The 23124-nt window shown below is 34.2% G+C and overlaps 1 protein-coding gene across 3 annotated transcripts in view; it reads right to left on the bottom strand.

Annotated features, from left to right (window-relative positions):
* Positions 1–23124, bottom strand: part of PCDH7 (protocadherin 7) — a 406714-nt gene that overhangs the window by 187898 nt on the left and 195692 nt on the right. Inside the window, exon 3 of one of the 3 annotated variants that reach the window (XM_079920380.1) lies at positions 1832–1927. The exons of the other annotated variants lie outside the window; for them this stretch is intronic. Coding sequence (XP_079776506.1) covers positions 1839–1927 — 89 coding nt within the window. The 3' untranslated portion in view covers positions 1832–1838. The remainder of the gene's footprint in view (positions 1–1831; positions 1928–23124) is intronic. 3 annotated transcript variants of the gene reach the window in all.

The raw sequence follows: 23124 nt of genomic DNA, 5'->3' as shown, positions 1-23124 counted from the left end.
AGTTGAACATGAATGAGAATCCTAGCTTTGCTTGGGAGGAATCAGGAGATACTACATAAGGCACATGACACTTCAGTCAATTCTGAGTGATTTTGGCCACTTTAGGTTCCTCCAAGCCTCATTTTTTATCAATTAAATATGAATAATAATAATTTCTAACTCTATGTTCCTTAGTATGGATGAATTAAGAAAGTGGAGATTATTAAGTTTATTTACATTGTGCCCGACACACAGTAAACCCTCTGTATGTGTTTGCTGTTATTATTGTTGTGAGTTTTCCAAACAGACCTGGGGAAAGTGCTCTCCAGATGGAAAGACCCAACAATGCAAAGGTCTGTGGACAGGAAAGATTATTTATAGCCATTGAGAAAGATGGGGAGTCCAGATTACAGTGTACATCAGGGTAAAGGTATAAAATATGGACTAGAAATGTAGGTAGAAATGGGATCATGAAGGCCAGCCAATGATTTCAGAGCTTTTTGGAGTAAGAGGCCATGCATTCCTGAATGAAGATTAATGCTCCAGCCTTTAATGGTTAATGGTAGCATCAGTGAAAATGCCTATAAATCAAAAGCGTTTGCTTTGTTTATGTACACAAACAAGTCTTAATTTTGCTACTATTTTAAGTAATACCACAAATAGTGCTGCCACACACTTGCCCACCTATAGACACAATCACTGTTTTTTTTTTTTAAGACATCTGCCAATAATCTTCCTAGCCCAAAGGTAGTGTTCTAGTTACATGTCTCATAGATCTGGATGATCACAAGGATGTAATGCAGAGCCTGACACATCCTCAAAACAAGCCCCTACAGGAGCTGGGAGGACCAGTTCCGCTAGTGAAAAATGAAATTAAGAAGGTGGGTGTTTCTCTGTGATGACTTAGTATTTATGTTTTATAGGTTATGACTCTGCTGTTGTTTGAGCCCTGCGGGCCTAGCTCCTTTCAAAATGTAGCAGCCTGAATGAGGTAATCTTGGGACTGCTGAAAGAAATAGTGCCCCCCACCTCCCTCAAATGCCACCAGCTGAATTGACAAAAGAAAGTTTTGAGGAAAGCGATTAGCATATGTTCAGCTCTGACATCTGGATGACATCGATTTGTATTTAGATTCACTTGAACTGGCTCATACCTAATTTTCTATAACCAGATCAATAAGCATTATAATTAATGTACATACAGTTTTGTGTAATGCTTTTGAAAATTCAAATGCTATAATAATTGAATTTTGAGTTAAAATTCACAAAGCATTTCCATTTTACACTTTTCAAAGATATGTTATATAGAAATTATTTGTATAACATTGAAAGAGGCTTTTTTTTTTTTTTTTTTTTTTTTGTGGTACGTGGGCCTCTCACTGTTGTTGCCTCTCCCGTTGCGGAGCACAGGCTCCAGACACATAGGCTCAGCCGTCATGGCTCACGGGCCCAGCCGCTCCGCGGCATGTGGGATCTTCCCGCAACGGGGCATGAACCCGTGTCCCCTGCATCGGCAGGAGGACTCTCAACCACTGCGCCACCAGGGAAGCCCACAAAGTCCATTTTATTCCTGTCGAATCAGTTGAGGAAACTGCATAGCACCTTTCTCTGAAAATGATATAATTAATTCTTCTGTACTCCTCTACATTTAAAAAGTATTCTGCAACTGTGCAGCGAATTCTGAAATGCATAGCATGCTGAAATATGTAAAGATATACTCAGGTTGAGTTATTTTTCTGTATCATTAGGCTCTGTGTAGGTGGGTAAATGAGTCTTCTCAATATAAAAGAGATAGACTATTAATGGAGAACGCAGAAGAGGGGCACTGCACTGATTCATGGGAACCACCATACCTGTTCATTAATGGAGAGGCCTTAACAGCACTCTTCTTCCATGCGTCTTGCCATGAGGAAAGGGGAGGAAGGGAAAGGTAGTGATGGCAGCAACACCTGGGGAAGGGAGATGGGGAAATTTGTAAAGGGAAAATCAGCAGCCCCTACACAATGGTGTCCATCCATAGACCTTGCCAATAAAACAATTTCCAAAAACCCTAAGCTTGTTTTCTTTCTTTTAAAAAAAAATCTAGATAAATTTCAAAGATAATTTAAACAAATTAGGTATTTCTAACAGCGTTAATCTGAACACTCTCCAACTATCATCTTCCAAGTCTAGGGCATGGGGGCTGCTACAAGTAACGAACTACCATCTATTTCTCACTTTTCCACTGGGTAGTTTAAGGCAGGCCATTTTTCTATAGGTATAGTTGTTGTTGTTGTTGTTTACAACAGATTTAAGAAAAAATACTATTGGATAAACAAAACCAAATGTATATGTATTTTTCCCCCAACACACAGTAGGATTATTAACATTTATTTGTTCTGCCTCCATCTAATTGACATACATCTAATTGCTCACAATGCATCTTCCTTTTTACATTCTCCTAAGGGTATGTAGTTTTGATATCAAAACGACTTCAACTTGTTGATTTAACAAAAAAAGAATTAGATTTGTAGAATCCCTATATACTGCAAGAGGTTAAACTAATAAAAGTTGCAAAAAGTTTTGTGTTTTAATTATATTTTTGTAGACATGGTTTAATCTGGACTATATGTAATTTTTTAAAAGTAAGTATATAGAATTATATGGAAAGAGAGTGAAAAATTTTAATAAAAAGTTGATGATGATACTAAATGATTTGAATTTTAATAGTGATTAACTGCTTTTATAAATCAATACAGGAGATAATACCACACCTGAAAACCAAATACTGCTACAGATATTGCTCTAAGTATTTGTTTTTAAAGAAATCTTTAACTTTGTATGCTTTTATTTAAATACAAACTTTATATGAAAAATGATATTTTTACACTATTTAGAGAAGCTTTTAGACATACTGGAGATAAACTGAAATATGCTTATTTTATGAAGAAGAGGTATTCCCCTGTGGTAGGGGACATTGTAAGGGGGAAGGTTATGCATTTGTGGAGGCAGGGGGCACGCGGGAAACCTCTGTACCTTCCTCTCCATTGTTTTGTGAACCAAAACTGTTCTAAAAAAAATAGTCAATTTTTTTTAAGTACTGTAAAGTTGAAAGGTAGGAGAGATTAGTTTTTTGTGTGAAGAATAAAATGTTTTTGACCCCTCACACCAATACATTTCTTAGTGTAATATTTATAGAAGGGCTGGGACATTCTTGAATTTTTCCCTAATGACAGGGATTTTTGTGAATACATGTTTGCATTCTTGTTTCTGAATGTGATTCTAACCTTTACTCCTGATGTTTAGGAAAGCAGCTATCACAAAGATCTTTGGGGTTTGAAGCATGATAATCCTCTTGGTTTTGCCTTAATCCTGTTTAGACAGGATGTCTCAAAACTTTCCAGTTTCTCAACTCCTCTGGTCTTTGACACACTGCTTGCTATTAGCCATCATCTCTGTTTAAAATAACATATCCACTTAATGCTTAGGTAATAGTATTAGTCAGCCCTTGAGAAATTTGGAAGCTAATTGTTTATCATAAAAGATTAGCATCAAAGAATTCTGAAGGCACATGCAGTATCTAGGCCTGTTGAATTAAAATAAATGAGCTCAAAGTAGCGAACTTAATTTTTTTTTTTGTAGCCAACTTAAATTTTATCTGATATGATTAAACACAATTTTTTGGTAGCTTTGCTTTTTTTTATTATAAATTTTTAATTTTGTGTTTAATTTTAAAAATATTAACTGTCATTACACATAATATTTAAAAATTTAAATCTCCCTCCAAAATTAAAACCTACATATTCCAGTAATATCAAAGTAACAAAAATATAATTATTCCTACATTTAAATATTCCTAAGTGATTATTTGGGGATCAGCATTTTATCTTTGGAAGAATCAAGTGTGGGAATCTCCCAAGCCAGGAACAACAAAAAAGGAATCCTCATGCTCTTAATTTGTGGCAAAATACTTTAATCTAGCATGAAATACAGCATTTTTTTGTACATGAATCCTTAATACTGCAAGGATTTGATATATAGGAAATTTTTCCGTTGATCTTAGGAAGAGTAGATTATTATGAGACAATATATTTGGAAATTAACACTGCACTGTGAAAGACACAAAAGTAACCAAAGGTGTACTTATGAGAAACTTTGGAAAATAAATATACACACACAAAACATAGATGATCACTAATAGTACAGCTTATCAAGATATAACAAGTAATAAAATTATTTTATAAATAGCTGAGTTTATAAATAACTAAAACAACATAGAATGGTAACTGAAAAGATTAAACTGAAATTTTCGAGTCATGAATTCATAGAGTGGACAATAGAACTTTGTAGATTAAGAGAAATAAAAGTGAAAGCTATTTTTTTTTTCATATTTAAAAGGTAGGGCTAGGATAACAAAACCATCTCCATTACTAAAGTGGTATTTGGTAGGAATATGGTTATAGACAATATTATGAGGTTTCTGTTTTTGGAAAAATGTATGATAAAAGTAGAAATACCAATACTAAGATATTGTATATAAAGGCTGTGTGACTTAGTGAAATAAGCAGCACAGAGAACACAACATCGAGCTGTAATGCCAAAGAATAAGGCACAAGACTCGGTTCATATCCTCAAAAAGTATAATCATTAGGTGGGGAACAAAAATAAGCATCGAACTTCATAGTGCTTGGAAGTTAAAGGCGAAGAGATAAGGGGATGAACTTTGAGAAGACAGATATGGACAAAGGATGAAAGAAAAGGAAGCTGACACAGCCTAATGCAATGTGGTGGGAAGGAGGTTGTTTAGTGCTGACAAGTCTGAAGTTAGTCAACCCAGAATAGATTGTATGGTGGGAGAAACAGAACACACCTTGATATGTAGAAGAGACGCATCAAACTACATATAAAGAGGGAGATTAATTAGCCAGTGAAACTGCTGTTCTCTGCTTGATGTCCTTAAAGCTTTATCAAAACCTGGCTTGTCTGGTATAAGGATATATGAGAAAAGACCATTACCATACTGCATAAACATTCCTGATAACAGTAGTGTTTTTATCCTATTTGTAAGGTCCATCTTAAAAATACATTTTCTCAAACAATTAGAAAACTGATATTTTAGCTCTGGTTCTGACCCTAAAACTTTCCCTCAGTCTCTCACATTCATACCCAGGGCTTTTTTGAACACAGTCTAATATACTCCTCCTAGGGGGCCACATTCCAGGCAATAAATTGGTTCAATTTTTTCTCATTTTTCTTCTTGCTAAGAGTGGCTGGAAAGTTATCAAAAAGGACAATTTATTCATCTTAATGCTAGTGTCCATAGTGTGTCTAGGCAGGGCTGGAGTGTTTGGTGTTTCCTGCTAGCTCCTGCAGGACGGGGTTAAGATCTGCCCTGGTGGCAATAGGAAAAGAGGTGGAATCTGAAAAACTTTGCAGAGGAAGGAATGCTACATGTTCTTTCTGCACTCAGGAAAACTGCTCCACTGCAGATATGACATGGCTCAATTCAGTTTTTGTTAAAGAGGAATGAACAGTATTGTTTTTAAGTATAAAATAAACAATCGTACAAACCCTGCGTAAGGTTATCAGTCAGCGCTTGAGTATTGAGACCACGAGGAGGAAAAAAACAGAAAATACAAGGGGAATGACATCATTGTGTAGGCAACACCTGAAGTTTTTTTTAATCAATAAAAATTATAACTGATTTAAGATGAAAGAATGATTATTAACCCTTTATTTAGTTCTCCTTAGTAAGTGGTGGGTTTCTAGTATCTTGCTCGGTATTTTACATTCCTAAGGTTTAAAAGTATAGATTGCTTAACTTAATGGCAATAAAAATCAGCTAAATAACAGTGTTTAATATTATCAACTACAAAATTTAGTAAAACAATTGTGTAATGAAGAAATCAGAAGATAATATTAAAGAGATTTAAGTGCAAACTTTGGTTACTAATACTGAATTATACATTTTTTTTACATCTTTATTGGAGTATAATTGCTTTACAATGCTGTTAGTTTCTGCTTTATAACAAAGTGAATCAGTTATACATATATATATGTTCCCATATCTCTTCCCTCTTGCATATCCCTCCCTCCCACCCTCCCTATCCCACCCCTCTAGGTGGTCACAAAGCACCGAGCTGATCTCCCTGTGCTATGCAGCTGCTTCCCACTAGCTATCCATTTTATGTTTGGTAGTGTATATATGTCCATGCCACTCTCTCGCTTTGTCACAGCTTACCCTTCCCCCTCCCCATAAGACACAGACCTACTAGAGAATGGACCTGAATTATACATTTTAATTAGGTTTGTATATGTAAATTTAAAGTGTGATATAATAATGCTAGTATATGATGTTTAAAATTTCTTAACTCAATAAAAGCATGAAATATTCTTTTGTTTTTTTCTCTTTAACTGAAGATGTTCATTAATTTTACTTAATATCACACACTACTTCCGAAAAATAAATTTTCATAATGACAAAGTATTGCCATATATAAATCTGGAGTTGTGATACATTTTTCTAACAATTTCATTAAAATTTCAAGATTTAGTTGCATCAAAAACATTTTATAAAGCTTGTAGCAGGGCTTCCCTGGTGGTGCAGTGGTTGAGAATCTGCCTGCTAATGCGGGGAACACGGGTTCGTGCCCCAGTCTGGGAAGATCCCACATGCCGCGGAGCAACTAGGCCCGTGAGCCACAACTACTGAGCCTGCGCGTCTGGAGCTTGTGCTCCGCAACAAGAGAGGCCGCGACAGTGAGAGGCCCGTGCACCGCGATGAAGAGTGGCCCCCGCTTGCCACAACTAGAGATAGCCCTCGCACAGAAACGAAGACCCAACACAGCAAAAATTAATTAATTAATAAAATTCCTACCCCCAACATCTAAAAAGGAAAAAAAAAGCTTCTAGCAAATCTATAATATTGCACTTTATTATTTTCAAATTTCTAATGTTTTACAAATCTGCTCTCTAAAAAAATCTCACAATTTATAGCTATAATTGCATGACCCACTGTGTCCTCCATACAAACTAATCGGCTACCTGAGTGCCTGCTTCAACATTGATTAATGTATTGAATAATGTTCACTTAGAATTTTAATTTTAATTAATATATGATTTACTTGATTAATATAATTAATATTCTGAATTTAGTTTTCCCTAAAAAACATATTTTAATGTGTTTTTTGCTCATTTTCTTCTTGACTTATAATTGTTTGAGTAAATTTATAAAACTATGTAAATCCTAAATCCTCACATAGTACATTTATAGTCTCTGCAACTAAAAGTTGTTATATCAATTTGATTATTCAGTTTTGTTCATCAAATATTTAAAGAGTGTTCAATCTATGCTAGACACTGCTGTCACCAGCAGTACTTAACCATTTGTGTTTCAGGACTCCTCTAGCCACTTAAAAACTGTAGATGACTCAAAGTGCTTTTGTTTTTATGTGGCGTATGTCATCATTGGTATTCATTATATTCAAAAATAAAATTGACTGTCTAAAAATAATTGTAAACATATTTGAAAATAGTCATAACAAAGTCATTTCATGCCTACATAAATAAAATATTTTTATGAAAAATGATGACCATACTTTCCAAAACCAAAAAAATAAGTGAGAAGAGTGACATTATGATATGTTCTAATACAGATGTGTGATATGCAAAGAGCTAAGCAGGAGAGGGTCAACATAGGCTCCACAGAAGAGGTGATACTTGCAGTAAACTTAAGAAAGAATTTGCCAGCAGGACAGAGACAGAAGTGAAAGGGGTTAAGACCATTCCAGTGAAAGAAGGGCATGGCTAGACACAGTATGTTGTAGTAGAAAGGATGTGAGTTTTTTGGTTTGACAGAGTTTCCTCAAACCCCATCTCAGCTATTTTGGCTGCATGGTTTTGAGCAAATCACCTAAGGTCTGTGAGCCTCCCTTTGCTCTCTTGTGAATAATAAAAGCTACATATTAAGAATGTCATGAGGATTAAGTGAGATGAAATATGTAAAGTATTTTCACATGTGGGAGTTAATTAGAACACTCAGTAATATATTGCGTTTTGTTGCATATTTAAGGAGAGTGAATTGGTTATCATGCTGAGAGCACAGAGTACCATGAGGTCGGGGGGGCGAGAATGGAAGTTATAAACAGCAGTGAAAAGGGCAGCAGTGAAGTAGAGTGGGTGGGGAGGTTAAAGGTGACTATGAGCGATTTAAAAAACACAAATACAGGGCTTCCCTGGTGGCGCAGTGGTTGAGAGTCCGCCTGCCGATGCAGGGGTCGCAGGTTCGTGCCCCGGTCCGGGAAGATCCCACATGCCGTGGAGCGGCTGGGCCCGTGAGCCATGGCTGCTGAGCCTGCGCGTCCGGAGCCTGTGCTCCGCAACGGGAGAGGCCACAACAGTGAGAGGCCCGTGTACCGCCAAAAAAAAAAAAAAAAGAAAGAAAACAGAAGTACAATAATATGAAATGAACTATCTTGGAAACTCCAAAGAGAATCACTTTACATGAAGATCTTAGCAAACCCATAGAAGAATCTTGATTTCCACCCAGCCTCATCCTATCCTCTCCCAGGAAAACACACAAACAAACTGCAATTTTAGAAAAACATATTCCAGTATCATCATAAATATAGAATGAATGTGTAAAAAAAAATGGATGGTAAAAACTTAAGACAAATTTAACCATCTCTTATAGAGGTTTACTTGACATGAATCTCCCAGCTCTCTTTGAAATTAGACTTCAGTTACATTTTAGCAATGAATGAATATATAAATAAAAATGTATTTTAATCCATATGAACAATGTATTAAGAATCTGAACTGGCAACTGTGATTTTTCAGCCTGGAATTGAGAATTAGGAGTCTCATAAAGTCTACTAATCAATGTCAACTTATCTAGAAAATACTTTTACTAAGAGTGTGGTACACAGAGAATGTTATGATTTTTCCCCATGCTGGTTTGTACCATCTAGAGTCTATCTTTGATCATCAAGGCCTTCGTGGATAGAATGCTAAAAACTATTTCCCAAACCGCAAACTATTTTCTGGTGATGCACCTTAGTTTTGACAATTAGGGCACAGAGGAAAAAAATACACTTAGTAGAGAAGCATGGTTTTAAAATGTAAAATAAACTTCATCAAGGCCCCAGGTTTCGAATTTTATAAAACACAATAAATATCCAGGCTCAGTGTACAAACACTGGCTGTAATAATACACCAATGACCGATAAGAACACTGTGAGTTTTAGGTGAGAAAGTTTGCAATATTCTATGAAGAGTTTAGGATTAGCCTATTCCTTTTCTTACAAAGTATGTTTTATACTAATCCATCATTTTGGCTGATTTCTCCACCACTACAATTCAACCCACACTACGTTATCAGAAGAGCAAGCAAAGAAAATAAAGCATTAAAGCCAAAGTAATAATGGAAATTATGGTTGGACCTTGGACCCAGAAAATATTAATTTATTCTTTAATTAATTCAGCTTAATAAATAAATAAATACAGCGTTTTATTCCACCCAATGCACATGCAAATAATTATAGAAATTATTTTCAAGATAATTTTGTTGTAAAAAAATTTATATATTGTTAAAAATGTAACCAAGCTTTTCACTTTATAATTTCTTATATCCTGACTTTATAAATATGAATAGTAAAGCTCTGTATCCAAATAGACAGTGTCTAACTCCATGTAGCACTCATTATCCAGGACTTACAAATGACTGTACTAATAACTGAAATTAAATATTACATGAAAAATTTTTACCTTCATTTTTTCTGGTCTCATGTATGTGTACATGTATGTGAGGGCAGGACACAGAACAATCAACTTATGGTGATAACTTTAGGATAAAATGTCCCTATTCAACCATCCTTCCCCTGAGCACAATTGCATATAGATTCTTCATTGAAATTTCTCTTTTCCTTACAATTTTTTTTTGCTACCTCCCCTCTCTTGGTATCAACTACCATATTCTAACTTTGCCAAGTCAAACAACAGTTGTCAATTCTGTGTGAATTTAGCCACATAAATGTAGTAATCTACTCACAATTGGGAAACATTTTTTTTTTGTCAAAAATGCTTCAGTCTTGAATAAGTTTAGCAGAAGCTACGCTAAGCCATTTTGAGTTTGCCCAAATGAAAATAAAAACAAAATGGATGATTTCCTTTGTAAAATCAAAATAACTCCATGCTGCAGTGTTATTTATAATTTTAAACCTCAAGGAATGATTATTCATAGATATGTGGAATGGAAGGGAAGTGAAACAGTCTGTTCACCGTATCCTTCATTTGAAACACTTTGCCCACTGTTCCGAGTTAATGTATTTTAATTTCTTTTTAAAACACAAGCTGTTCTTTGACTATAAGACATCTCAGACTCTTAGTCAGACTTTTTTTTTTTGTATTATTTCCTCCTCAACATACTCATGCACAACCAGAGAAGCAGGCAGCATGCTCTAAGTTGGAATTCAGTTAATACATGAGAACACCTTTTTCAATACTATAATTTAAATTACACGAACTAAAATGCCAACGTTGGGCAATGCTATTCCCTTGAAGCATATTAATTCATAATATTTTATTTCAAGCCTATAAAATATGGTATCCTCTTGAGAAATCTGACAGATGATAAAACTGCATTATACTTCCACAAAGTTGCTGATTTCTTCTTATTTGAATCAGCTATCTGAATTAGTTAAATAGCATCAAATTTAATAAACAGCATATGGACCTACTAATATATGAGAAGAACCTATTCTTTCTTTCCCCTGCCACATATATGCTCTTTTATCTTTAAGTGATACATTTCCTGTGGGGGAGGGGGTCCTTGAAAATAAGCCATATGCCACATGGATTTCATTGTAAAAATGACAGCTAAGTTTATTTTAAGAGTACTGTACAAAAAGAAACCAAATCTTTGAACTCTTTGCCTTAGTATATCTTCTCTATTTGTACATAATGCACAAAATATGCTTTTGTATTTTGCTGTTGTATATTTTTCCACTTATGGAAATAAAATTTTGTAAAATTTTATATTGTATGCTTAAACTTTTCGAGTCTTTTAAATAGTCCATTATTCAATTAATGGGGGTTCATTATAAGAAGAAGAAGGTGAAATCACCATTTTTTAAGTAAAATTTACTGACCAAATATGCTGAATTTCTCAGTAGAGTTTCAATGAAAATCAATTCACAGAGTGTGATGATAAAAGCTTTTGAAAAGTTCAAGACAAAAAAAAAAAAAATCTACTCTTTAAAATGTGGGCCAAAAGTTCTGAAGTTTAATTCCTGGGAGACGAAGAAAGATGTTAAATATATTTTGATATGCCAAATGCAGTTTCAGAGCACTAGTAATAACCCTGAGTCCCTCTTGCCTACACACACACCAATATTCTTCACTCTGGGGTAATCACTGGTCTCAAATTTCAGGTCTGTGCTCATCAACCTTGGTCTGTTTTTCTTCTAACATGAACTCAATTAAACTTCCTACTCTTTTTGTTGTTGTTGTTAATACTCTGAGAAAACCATAATTCAAAAAGAGACATGTACCGCAATGTTCATTGCAACACTATTTACAATAGCCAGGACATGGAAGCAAACTTCCTACTCTTAATGGACCTTTCCATTTCTTGCCAATAAAAGAAACAGGTAAGGAAATACATCAAAAGTAGGCATGTACATGGAAAGTCATATTCTGTGCAAGAGCAAGTATTTCTAAAATAAATGTGTATTCTAAATTTTCCTATATCAAATTAAGATTTGCAAAGCCAGGCCATGTATGATTACAAATGCTGAAAGCATATCTCTTCAGTGGCTCATGCTTTTGAGATTTCAAATTACAACAGCATCCCATTTTTACAAGGCATTACTAGAATATTCTCCAATGTGTACGTTAGATTCCTTTATAGAGACAGTCATGTTCCTACAAGCCATAAATTTAATAAATCATCAGATATATAACTTTCATTCTCACATTTACATTACCAAGTATTTTATGGAACAATTTTCTTAGTCATAGCAGTGAGACTGTTCAATGATATAAATAAATAAATAAATACTATTTCAACATAAAACCCTTAACTCTAAAGGAAAATAACTATGCTGGAGTCTCACAAAAGGAAAATAACTATGCTGGAGTCTCACAAGAATACAATTCACTATTAAAAGGAATTCAGTTATCAGTAGGGTCTATCTTGGATTGCTTCCATGAAGGTTTATTACGAGTAGTATCAGAAGGACTTTATTATAAAAAGCATTGCAGAAGCCAAGGACACAGTTATGGCTGGGTTCCAGTGAAGAGAGAAATAGCTTGAAAAGCCTAATATACTGCAATACTGAAATTGTTATTATAAATAACTGGTACATTTACATCGGATTATCATACATTTTCAACAGAAACTTGAAATGCCAACTCTGTCAGTATCAGTCTCTGGGCACAGTTTCTTGTTGAGACCTGTTACGCATTATCAGAGTCAGGCATAAATGCTCCCAAAGGGTTTTTAGGCTTATATTATAAAACAAAATCCCTTGTAAGGAAAACCAGATTTTTAGGTGTAAAGGATATTTTGAAATGATGAAATATTTGAATGATCCAGTGAAATTACCCTGAAACAATATTTTAAAATACTCTAACTAAACATACAGCTATTTTAACTTAATCAGCACAGTTCCCAAGTATACATTGTAAAATTGTAAGTATACATCTTATTCTTGAGAGGTAGGGGGGAAGCAGTAGAAGGCATTAGAAAACTACAGCCTTAAATTAACCTTATAGTCCTTTTGTTAGTTATTTACCAAAGGGATTATATTGAAATCCAAGTTGGCATGTTACATAATGAGAAAAATCAACCCAAATTTTAAAGGCACATGCTCTACACATTTTCTATTTGCAATTTAATAAACGTACTTTAATATAGGAGTATTACTTATTTTTACAATAAAAGTCTCAATATGGTAGGAGGCTGTCAAATCTGCAAGTGATTAAACTATTGACTTTAATTTAATGTAACATTTCCAAAATAAAGTCTTTCTGGAGGCATAGTTTATTACTCAAATTATTTCCAAGAAGTGCTTTAGCCTTCTCAGCCCAGCCCATCCAGGATGGTGTGTCATGCATGTGTGCATGCTTGCGTGTGTGTTTCCCAGGTGAGCAATACTGAGTCTTCTTAAAATTTGCTCATAAATTTCAGAACGAGTATCCAAAATATACAGCAACTGATAAGTCAAATTCTCCACATGTTTTGCCATCAAATAAAATATTTGTCCTCGATATTGTCTAGGAAGGCACATCAGGTACAAGTAGATAGTTTGTGAAGTCCAATCAATAAGGATGCTAGCTAAATGAAGTGCAAAAAATATTATAATGGATCCTTTTTCTCTTTGGAATCGATGGCAGTAACCTTTGTTTAGAAAAAATGTGTGTCTGAGCAATAACGTGTACCAATATTTCTCAAGCTGCTAAAATGAAAAGAGCTCAGAGGTAGGCATCTCTCCATGTAGTTATATTATGTTTTCTGTTTTTTTCTCCCCTATTGAGGCAAGAGAAGTGTCTTAAGCACTTCAGAAATGCCGTTATCTTCTTCCTATGGAAGGGAATGAAGGCCTTAGCACTGAAGCTAAAATATATACAATAGATACAAATGAGCAGCAGGGGCAGATGGGAGCTTTTGGTTGCTTGACGACTAGGTCAATTATTAGCAAACTAAGTATGCCAGCTTCTCAGTGAAAACAGATATTTTCACTTAATCCCACACTGAAATATGCATTATCTTTTCTGCATGTTCCTAAATACATGAAATGATTCCATGTCAAATATAAAAAGCAATATTCTTATTTCAGTATGAAAACCAAATTACAATAGCTTAACTATTAGCACCGATTGAGTTATCAATCTATATGTGTAAGGCATATCTTCTCCTGACTACTAAAAAATTTAATACGATATAATACTTGAGAATAAAGGACTTGGAAAATCTTTTGTGCAGATGATATATACGCACTTTTACTTGTTTGTGCCAGTGGTTTTGAAATTACTTTTCAATTTATTTTAATTTGTTACTGTATCTAAGGAAGCTTCTTTTTCTTAAGCAAGTTTGAGCAAATTCAATAATTTATATCAGCTGATAGGCATAGTTAAAATAAAGATTCCCCAGAGAGGCATGGGGCTTATGTTGCAGTTAAAAATATGTGTGTCCCAGTCCTGAAATAGCTAAGATATTTTCTAATTCAATCATATACTATAAAAATTCTATTATTTAACACAGTCTAGTAGTTCTGAAATTAGTGATATGGGTAAATAAGTGTTTCTGCTATATCCTACAAAGGGGAACATTTGAAAGAAAAATCTCTAAGAGTTTATAAATTTGCTTGTTTTTTTGCTTATTTTGAAATTTTCAACATTATCAAGACATTAAAAGTATTAAATAAACTTTAAGTATCTTTTTAATACATGCTTTACTGAACGGTTTGCATAATTAAAAAGTTAATTTCTCTGTTTCCACAATCTTTGGGAGTCAGGGGACCAACTCCAGAAGCAGGCTCTTAGTGCTGTATTTTCTCATACACATACATTATCCTTTTCAGTGAAGCACCTTCCCTACCTTGGCAGAAGGATGCAATGAAGATGTGTGTGTGTGTGTGTGTGTGTAGAATGAACTACCAATGAAATATAGGCATAAGGAATAAAACTGTATAGTTTAATCAGTGAATAAAGCACCTGGTATTAATTCTTACCCTATTTTGGGCATATGGTATTTCTTTAAGCAGTTCATTATATTGAGTCTATTATCTTAGTATTCTGAAGGGAAAAATAATTAGCATGTTCTTAATTGTTGTGATATGAACACAACTATTTCACTTATGATCCCAGGTATCAACATTTATGTCAGCCCACAATGTAGAGTATTTCTTGATGATGACACAAAATAACTGCTTTACACAAAATTACAAAAATGCATTGTGTTTTATAACACATGCAAATAAAAAGGGGAATTCCCTTAATATCCCTGAAAAAGGGAATGGATTACTGGTTGCCTCAGATAATGAGACAACAAGATCAGTGATTTGCTCAAAACTGCATAATACATTAATGCTTCTGTTATATATAAAATGAAAACTAAATTTTTCCTACTTAAAGATATTTTTAAAATAGAAATCATTATAATGGCTTTCATAGGTTTTCCTGAGCTTTGAATGCAGTAACATAAACATACCTCTTTGGAGCTGATAGCAGCAAAGCAAGAATAATAAATAATAACAGTTACTAAGTTGAGCACCTAGTATTATCAAGTATTAACCATAATTTTACTTCTCTTCTTCCGAGTTACATCATTTATAAAATGCAGATAACATTACCTTCCTCAGAGTGATTCTATGAAGCAAACGAATATGTAGAACCCTCAGGTTATCACTAATATACTATAAAGGTATTCATTTATTATTTCAATTTTTCCTTACCCTTTTTTTGTGTGTGTGTGTGGTTCACGGGCCTCTCACTCTTGTAGCCTCTCCCGTTGCGGAGCACAGGTTCCGGACGCACAGGCCCAGCAGCCATGGCTCACGGGCCCAGCCGCTCCGCGGCATGTGGGATCTTCCCGGACCGGGGCACGAACCTGCGACCCCTGCATCGGCAGGCGGACTCTCAACCACTGCGCCACCAGGGAAGCCCACCCTTTTATCATTTATTTTTAGATACTTAATAAAGATACTATTTCATCATTCTAGTAAGACTTTTTTGATAGATTGTCCTCTTTATGTTATGTTGCGCTTTTCTGGTGCTTCACTCTTTGTGTGTGTAAGTGTAAGAGGGCATGAATGAATCTATAATTCATTTGTCTCTGACATTAGAGATACTTCGTGATGACTTGATTCCTTTAAATTCCCTTCAGCCCTTTATATTTGAATTGTATTGTAACTGGGGTGTTTCATACTGTGATCTGAAAATTATCTCCTATAACTGACAAAAGTTGATTTCTACATTTATAAATGTATTTGGCTTAATTAGTAGTTTAAGAGGAGATGTGAATAAGTGTTATGAATTGGTGCCTAATTGGCAGAGTCTATGCACACTCTGTGATTGGTAGTCATCTTTACAAGGCTTTTCTTACTGCCATGAATTTTTGAGAGTTGGCTGTAATCTCAGTCTTTAGGAACCACTTGGCTACTGGGCACTGAATGATCTTTAATAATTATTTGATGAATATCTCTGTGAGTTACTGTTTTTTGTCATTTACTACTCATTAACAATAAATCCAGGAAAATATATGCAGGCCTCTTAAAGACAGAAGCCATTTAGCTGCAGAAAATAAATGTGAAACTATTAATATGTTTTCTCTGTCTATGACTTTTATTATATTTGCTATAAACACTGGCACTTGTTCACAGTGGGTAGAGAGCCATGTGTTCTTAGCCTTGGAAACTGATAAGGAATTCAAAAGGGGCCAGGAAACAACTTACATTAATGGCAAAATATATGCGAGGCCAGTGAACACTTTTGTAAGCAAGAAAACAATTATGCATTTAAAAATATCATAAACATCGTGGGTCTGATTTAATCTGGAAAAAAAAAAAGAACTACAGAACCAGAAAAAAATTTTAAGGTATCTTAAAAAAAATTAGCATAGTAAAGTAGTTATCTGATAGAATTTTATTAAATGCTAACTACCTAAAAATATATGTTCATGTATAACTGCACGATAACTCTTTAAGAAAGGGCAATAATTATTATAATTATTGTCTTCACTTTATAAGGAAGTGAGATATTATGTGAACTGATCTAGGTTCCCTTCTTGAAAATGTGATGGAGGTTGAACTAGGACCCAAACTTCTGGTATCAATTCCTTGCAAATGTACATATTGTATTATATACCATAACACAGCAGAATTAAGTTAGGTTTAAGAAGGACTTTTTAAAACTGAAAAATTATAGAACAGACTATTCCAAAAAGTATCCCCAAAAGAGTATAGAAACTTGATAGTCTGAAATGACTCAAACAAAATGACTTTTGGTAGAGAAAATGAATTACTTGATCCTCAAAATGATCTAGATAAGGTATTAGAAGGGAGAAAATGTGCATGGGATGGTGAGGTTTGGAGAGGCAAAGGAGCAAGATTATTAGAAGGATAAAATAAAGAAAAAAATAAATAAAATCTCAGAGTCAATCTGGGGGACGTTCCTTTAATCCTCCTTCAGAAATGAAATGACTGTCAGAGGAGCTCAGAACTTTTCATTAGGGTAAAAAGAGTAATGCATTTTCCCTGCTATTTTCAAAAACTAAAACATAAAGACCAGAGTCTAAGTAATCAAGTCAGAAGTCTTGTACTTTGTGCCCTGAAATAAAATGTGGTTACTTAAAAACACACATGGGGACCTCTAAACCCATGGACAATTGATAGAACTAATTTAATAGCTACTTCATTCTGGGGACATAGATAATACTCAGACATAAGCTGCAAAGGAAAAGCATGTGGGTTTGATTTCACAAAAGAGGATAAAAACAGTCTGGGGCTGAAATAGGCAAGAATTAGATTTTAGATCTTCATTAATTCTGGGAAAAAGAGATGAACCAATGTTGTCCAGGAAACTAAAAGTGACTCTTAAAATTGAATTCTCAAAGAACTAGTGAAGGCTGAATACAATTGATCACACTAAATAAAGGGCAGTAAGCTTAAGGGGAAAAAAAAACTCAGATAAAATATGGTTCTGTGTGCACATGTTGCTTTCCAATCACCTGTTTAAAGATGATGTATGATTAACATTGCCTCAACCAAAGTGAAGGGAAAGAATAAGGATTGGGCCCTAAATTCAATTTTCTCAAATACTTGTATAATTGAAAAATGAGTTTATTTTAGGTGAATATTATCTGAGAAATTATGACTATATAAATAATGATTTTGAAAATTACATATCAGTCTAGATGTTTCTGATTGACACAGTATTTTGAGAGTCAGGCATTACTTAAGAGTAACCCTGTAAACAATGAAATTGATGGATAATTAATTGAATGTTTAGATAATGCAGAGACATCTTACAGAATGGACCAGAAGCAAGGAGGGAAACAAAGTCTGGCCATTTAATCATGCCTAAAGCTGATATTGAGAAAATCACTTACATATTTAAAAAAAAATTTTTTCCTTAAGAGATAACCTTAAAGAGAAGAGAAAACAAACAAACAACAACAACAAAAACAACAAACATGGGTTAGAGACACAGAATTGCAGCTGCTGCCTAGTACTAAAAGAGTCCCTGAATCTAGGGCGCCAAAGCAATCTGTTTTCAGGAGAGGATCTCGGCCAATGGTAGACGTGTTACAGCAGACCTTATCCACCTCACTGGGTCTGGATGAAGAGTTCCTCTTCTGATTTCATCCTCGCCAGGCAATCTTTTAAGAGGTACACTGATTTTCCTTGGGTCTTCTTAGAGATAAAGAATATTGCCTTGGAGAAGAAGCAGGGACCTTTCTATTTCTGGAATAGGATATTCTCCTGTTCAAAATGTAGTAAACTAATATTCCAGTTGAACACCAAGGTCTTATAATAATGTTTAGAATTTGTTTTGGCTCTGTACAGTTCTGCACACTGATGAAACTGATATTTGGATCTAGAAAAAAATTTTCAGGTACCGCATAGAGGCCACTCAGTAACTGGAAAGGATGCACATTTCTAGAGGTTTTTGATGAACCAAATAAACATATGCATGATTAAATAGGAGTTGAAGTTTTGTTTGGAAATTATTATGTAGCAATTATTTAGATTATCTTGGGCTGGAAGACTAGTTTTATCAATGTAATACCTACTTATAATTCCTACTAAGCAACAATGAATACAGAGAAAGGAGAATACATTTATGTGACATTGATAGTTGTCCTTTCTTAGATAAAAACAACATCAAAAGTGACATCTGCCTGGCAAATCATCATTAGTAAGTCCCCTCACATAACACATTTGGAGGCATTGCTTCCCTTGCATGGTGCACGAGCTGTGGTAAGCATCTTTGACCTTGCATTTCTGTGACTGGAACTGGATAGTCCTTTACAATTTGAATTTATTTATCTTGCAAATTCTATTTCATTGTTTTCTGTTTTGAAGCATATCTAATTGCATAATATTACTAACAATTGATAGCACTATTACAGTGTCAGGAATCTTATAATCACAAAATTAAAGTGTTTGATGATAACTAAAATTGTTTGATATCAATTATTGGATCTCACCAAAAATGCAATTAGTCACATACTATTTTAATTCCAAGCCAGTGAGATGGACGAATGATGACCTACTATAAAATAAAACATAGAAGTTACATGAGAGGCCAAAACTCACTTAAAAGAGTAATTATTATATCTCAAGGAAAGATAGCAAAAGCTATTATACAGAAATTTCAGACTCTGTTGTACTTTCAGAAAATTTTGTAGAAAGAGCAACAAAAAATCCTGAACATAACATAAAGTATAAGTTGGTTAGAAATTTATTAAGATTGATGTCAAAGGGTGCAACCATGCCCCTGCCTCTAACAATGACATTATAGTGGACTTGCTGACCTTGGGAAAAATTTTCAAGTGTGTTCTTACATTATATCTCCTGGTCTTCTGCTTTCTCAATTGTCTTTCTCAATTGTCTCACTTCTGTTGAATCTCTATTGGCAACAGAGTCCATACAGCTAAATTCAACAATTTTTTTGAACATCTAGGTATAACCCTAATTCTAAATTTCTCCTTAGCCTGCCATGCTTTGTTTGGTTTTGCTTTTTTTATTTTAAAATATCCTTCTCTGAAGCTTATTTCATTATTCTCTTATATTTCAGTATTTTTTTCAGATTCTGTGTTGGGTACAATCTCTCTCTTCTCTAGTGTCATATGTTTAATTGATGGTCACATCTATTCTCCAAGTTTCATAATCATCATGGTGCCAATGGCTCCTAATGCTGTATTTCTGCTATTTATTTCTACTCCCAAGTTTCTAATGTACATTTTAATAGCCTGCTAGATATCACCTGAATTTTTCAAAGGTACCCTAAATCTGACATGTCTTAATCAGGTTCGTTCTCCTGGAAAGATGCTATTCCTTCCATTTTTCCCGAGTTAGCAAATAGCACCTCTGTCTTCCCACCATTGGTATTCTTGGTATCACTCACTATTCTCTATAACATTATCCATTTTTCTGCTTATCAAATCCTAGTCACCCATCCTTCAAAGTTTGGCTACGGTTTTTCACATGCCCAACTCATATCCTATTCTGGTTCTGGTAACCTTTAGTCTCTAAACCTAGAGCTTCTCATGCCTTTACTTTTAAACATCTAATTCTGTACATGTCGCTCTCCATCACAATATCTAACACTTAGAAGGCAGAGAGAATGTCTCATTCACCTTTGGATCCTTCGTGGGAATTTGCATAGAGTAAATGCTCAACAAATGGTTATTGAATTTCATGAATTCTCATAATACTCCAAATTCCCTGTTCATTGTATAAAATTTCATCTATGGCTGTGATGACCTTTTGCTACAAATGCTGGGTTGGTGAAATGAAACCTTATACTGAAAAGAAACAATGTGCACAATTCAGTATAGGGAACTATGGTTCACAGGAATGCAACCTCAGAGTAGCACACCACTCTCAGATCATATGTGGGTCCCCCGATGACCTCATCATTGGAAATGTTAAGCATTTCAGAGCAGAAATAAAATCATAGAAGATACATTTTGCAATAGAAATGAATGAGTAGATTATTTTTAAACAATAGGATGCTGTTCTATCTTTTTATTACCAAAATATTTTATAGCACTCATTGCAGATTTCTTTTAAATATACAGTATCAAAACTTAGTTTCCTTTGTGACTATCACATTTTAGCAGCTGAAAATCTGTTTTAAAGGAGGCACTTAAATTTGCATGTGTTTCAAATATTTTTTTCATTTTGTAATAAACTTACACTTTCTGTACAGTAATGAGAAGGCATACAAGATAATGAGATTGATGTCAAAAAAATATACCCCTGCATAAATTAAGTAAAATTTATCAGAAACAAGATTTAAAAATAAGGCAACCTGTTGTCTATATTTCAGATAGAAAGGGAATGTGACATAAAGACAAATACCCAAATATTTAACTCGAATCTTGAGATAACAATTACAAAAACAATTTGCAACCACAACAAAAGGAATGAATTGATTTTTCAAAAAATAAACCTAATCTAATCCAATCTACTCCAATCTAATCATCTGATTTGAGTAATACAATTTGTCTCCTGAAAAGAAATCAGAAGAACTTAAAAAAAATTATTTACAGGCTCTTATTAAGTTTGAAAAGGCTTATTTAAAGTACACGTATTTTTAGTAATTGTCCATATTTATGAGCAGGGAGGGAAAAGAGACATAAAAATAATCTGTTCTGTAGATGAGACCTGGATTTACCATATGCTGACAATTTTATCAATGATAAATTCTGGAGTTTTGGAACTAATTATGTTTAGCACCAAGAAAAACAAAAGAAATAACTTGATTAGAAAAGTAAAACAAACAAATAATTTAACTTCATTTAGCTTGACATTAAGCTTCCAGGCCAATATAGTACTTATTTTTAAATCATGTAGAAGATGGGTAGGTAAAAAGAGAAGCTATGATTCAGATAACATTTCAAGGCCTTCTTCCAGCCCAAGCTATTATTTATAAAATTGAAAGATTTCAGTAAGTACATTTATAATTGTTTCATCTGAAATAATCTTCCTCTCCATTCTCTGTGCTTCATACCACTCTGAACTTCTCTGGTGAGCTTTCTCCTTTTCATATTATAGTGAAGTTACTGAAATCAAGGTTGTATCTTCCTAACCTAAGGACTTCCACCATGAAGGCAGAGACTCTTTCTCGTTCACTTCTACTTCCTCAGAAAGCCTTGGCCAAGTTTTATTTTCCACACATGCTTGTTGAATCAAAATGAATAACCATAGTTTTGTCACTATATAATTACCCCATTAAACAAGGGACAGGGAGGATATTACTCTGTTTTGCTTTACTTAAGAGAATGTTTTTCTTACCAAAAAAAAACTGCAATAGGAAAAGTAACAACCGTGAGTGTTTTAACCTAAAAGAGGAATACTGAGATGAATCAGTTTCTCAATAAGTGGGCTAACCTCTGAGGTTGAGTGCTAACTACACTTTAAGTTAGTTCCAGAGTTCCTTAAATCACACAGAAGATGCTTGAGTGTTATCATATTTCAGCAACATCAAGTTTTTTATATATAACTCTAGAACAAAATCAGAGGAAAAACAAAAGTATATACAATATATAAGCAAAGAAGAATGCAAGTATGGGGATAATACCTTGACTAAATAGGGGACTTAACACAGAATTCATTATCTAATAACTGTGCTGAAATTCAGATAAGCAAATGCTTTGAGAGTCTGGAGGCAACAAACCCCCTAACTGACCTCCAAAGTCACTTTGAGATTTGATGAGAGCTCATTCCCTCCTCAAATGTCATAAGGGTTCAGCAGAGTGATCTAGTTTTAAAGGAGTAAATTAGAATAAAAAGGATAATATGGCCACACATTTTATCAGTGTTAATTATTAATATTGAGATTAAAAAGAAAGGGCTGAGAGTTTGGTAGCATACTAATAGGACACTTTTTTCAACTCGTTTTCTCTGTCAGTGTGAATACTTTGCGGCAGTTCAAAGGGAAATATACACCTGAAGATTAATGCATTCAACTGGAAAACTGGGTATAAAATGTAAAAACATTAAAAAAGAGAGAAGAGAATACAGGGAGATAATGACTTCTCCTCACCTTAAATGATAGAGCGCAGGAAGAGTTGGGTTGATTTGATACCTCAGGATAGAATCTTTCTTTCCCCTCTTTTTAGCTCCTTGATATGTTTAAATGTCACTGGGTGTCACCCCTTGGTATCCCACAAAAGTGAGAAATTGACTGGGAACTATTCAAGGTGAGAATATCATTCTTACCAGTCATTTTTGAATGCTATCTTTGTGAAACTAAACATTTTATGATGTTTTTATGATTACGCCATCGTGTCATGTCAAATCTACCTAGAGTTAACAATAATCACAATTATTTTATTATTACTATTTAAATAATAGTAGTAAATAATTTTATCATCAATTAATATAGTAAACTTATTGCTACTCTTTTACTATTTATTTATAAATTATTACGTGCT

The sequence above is a fragment of the Stenella coeruleoalba genome (assembly GCF_951394435.1).
Source record: "Stenella coeruleoalba genome assembly, chromosome: 4".
Lineage (NCBI taxonomy): Eukaryota > Metazoa > Chordata > Mammalia > Artiodactyla > Delphinidae > Stenella > Stenella coeruleoalba.
Note: the sequence above shows the minus strand (reverse complement) of the source record. Positions and strands in the feature narration are given on the sequence as shown.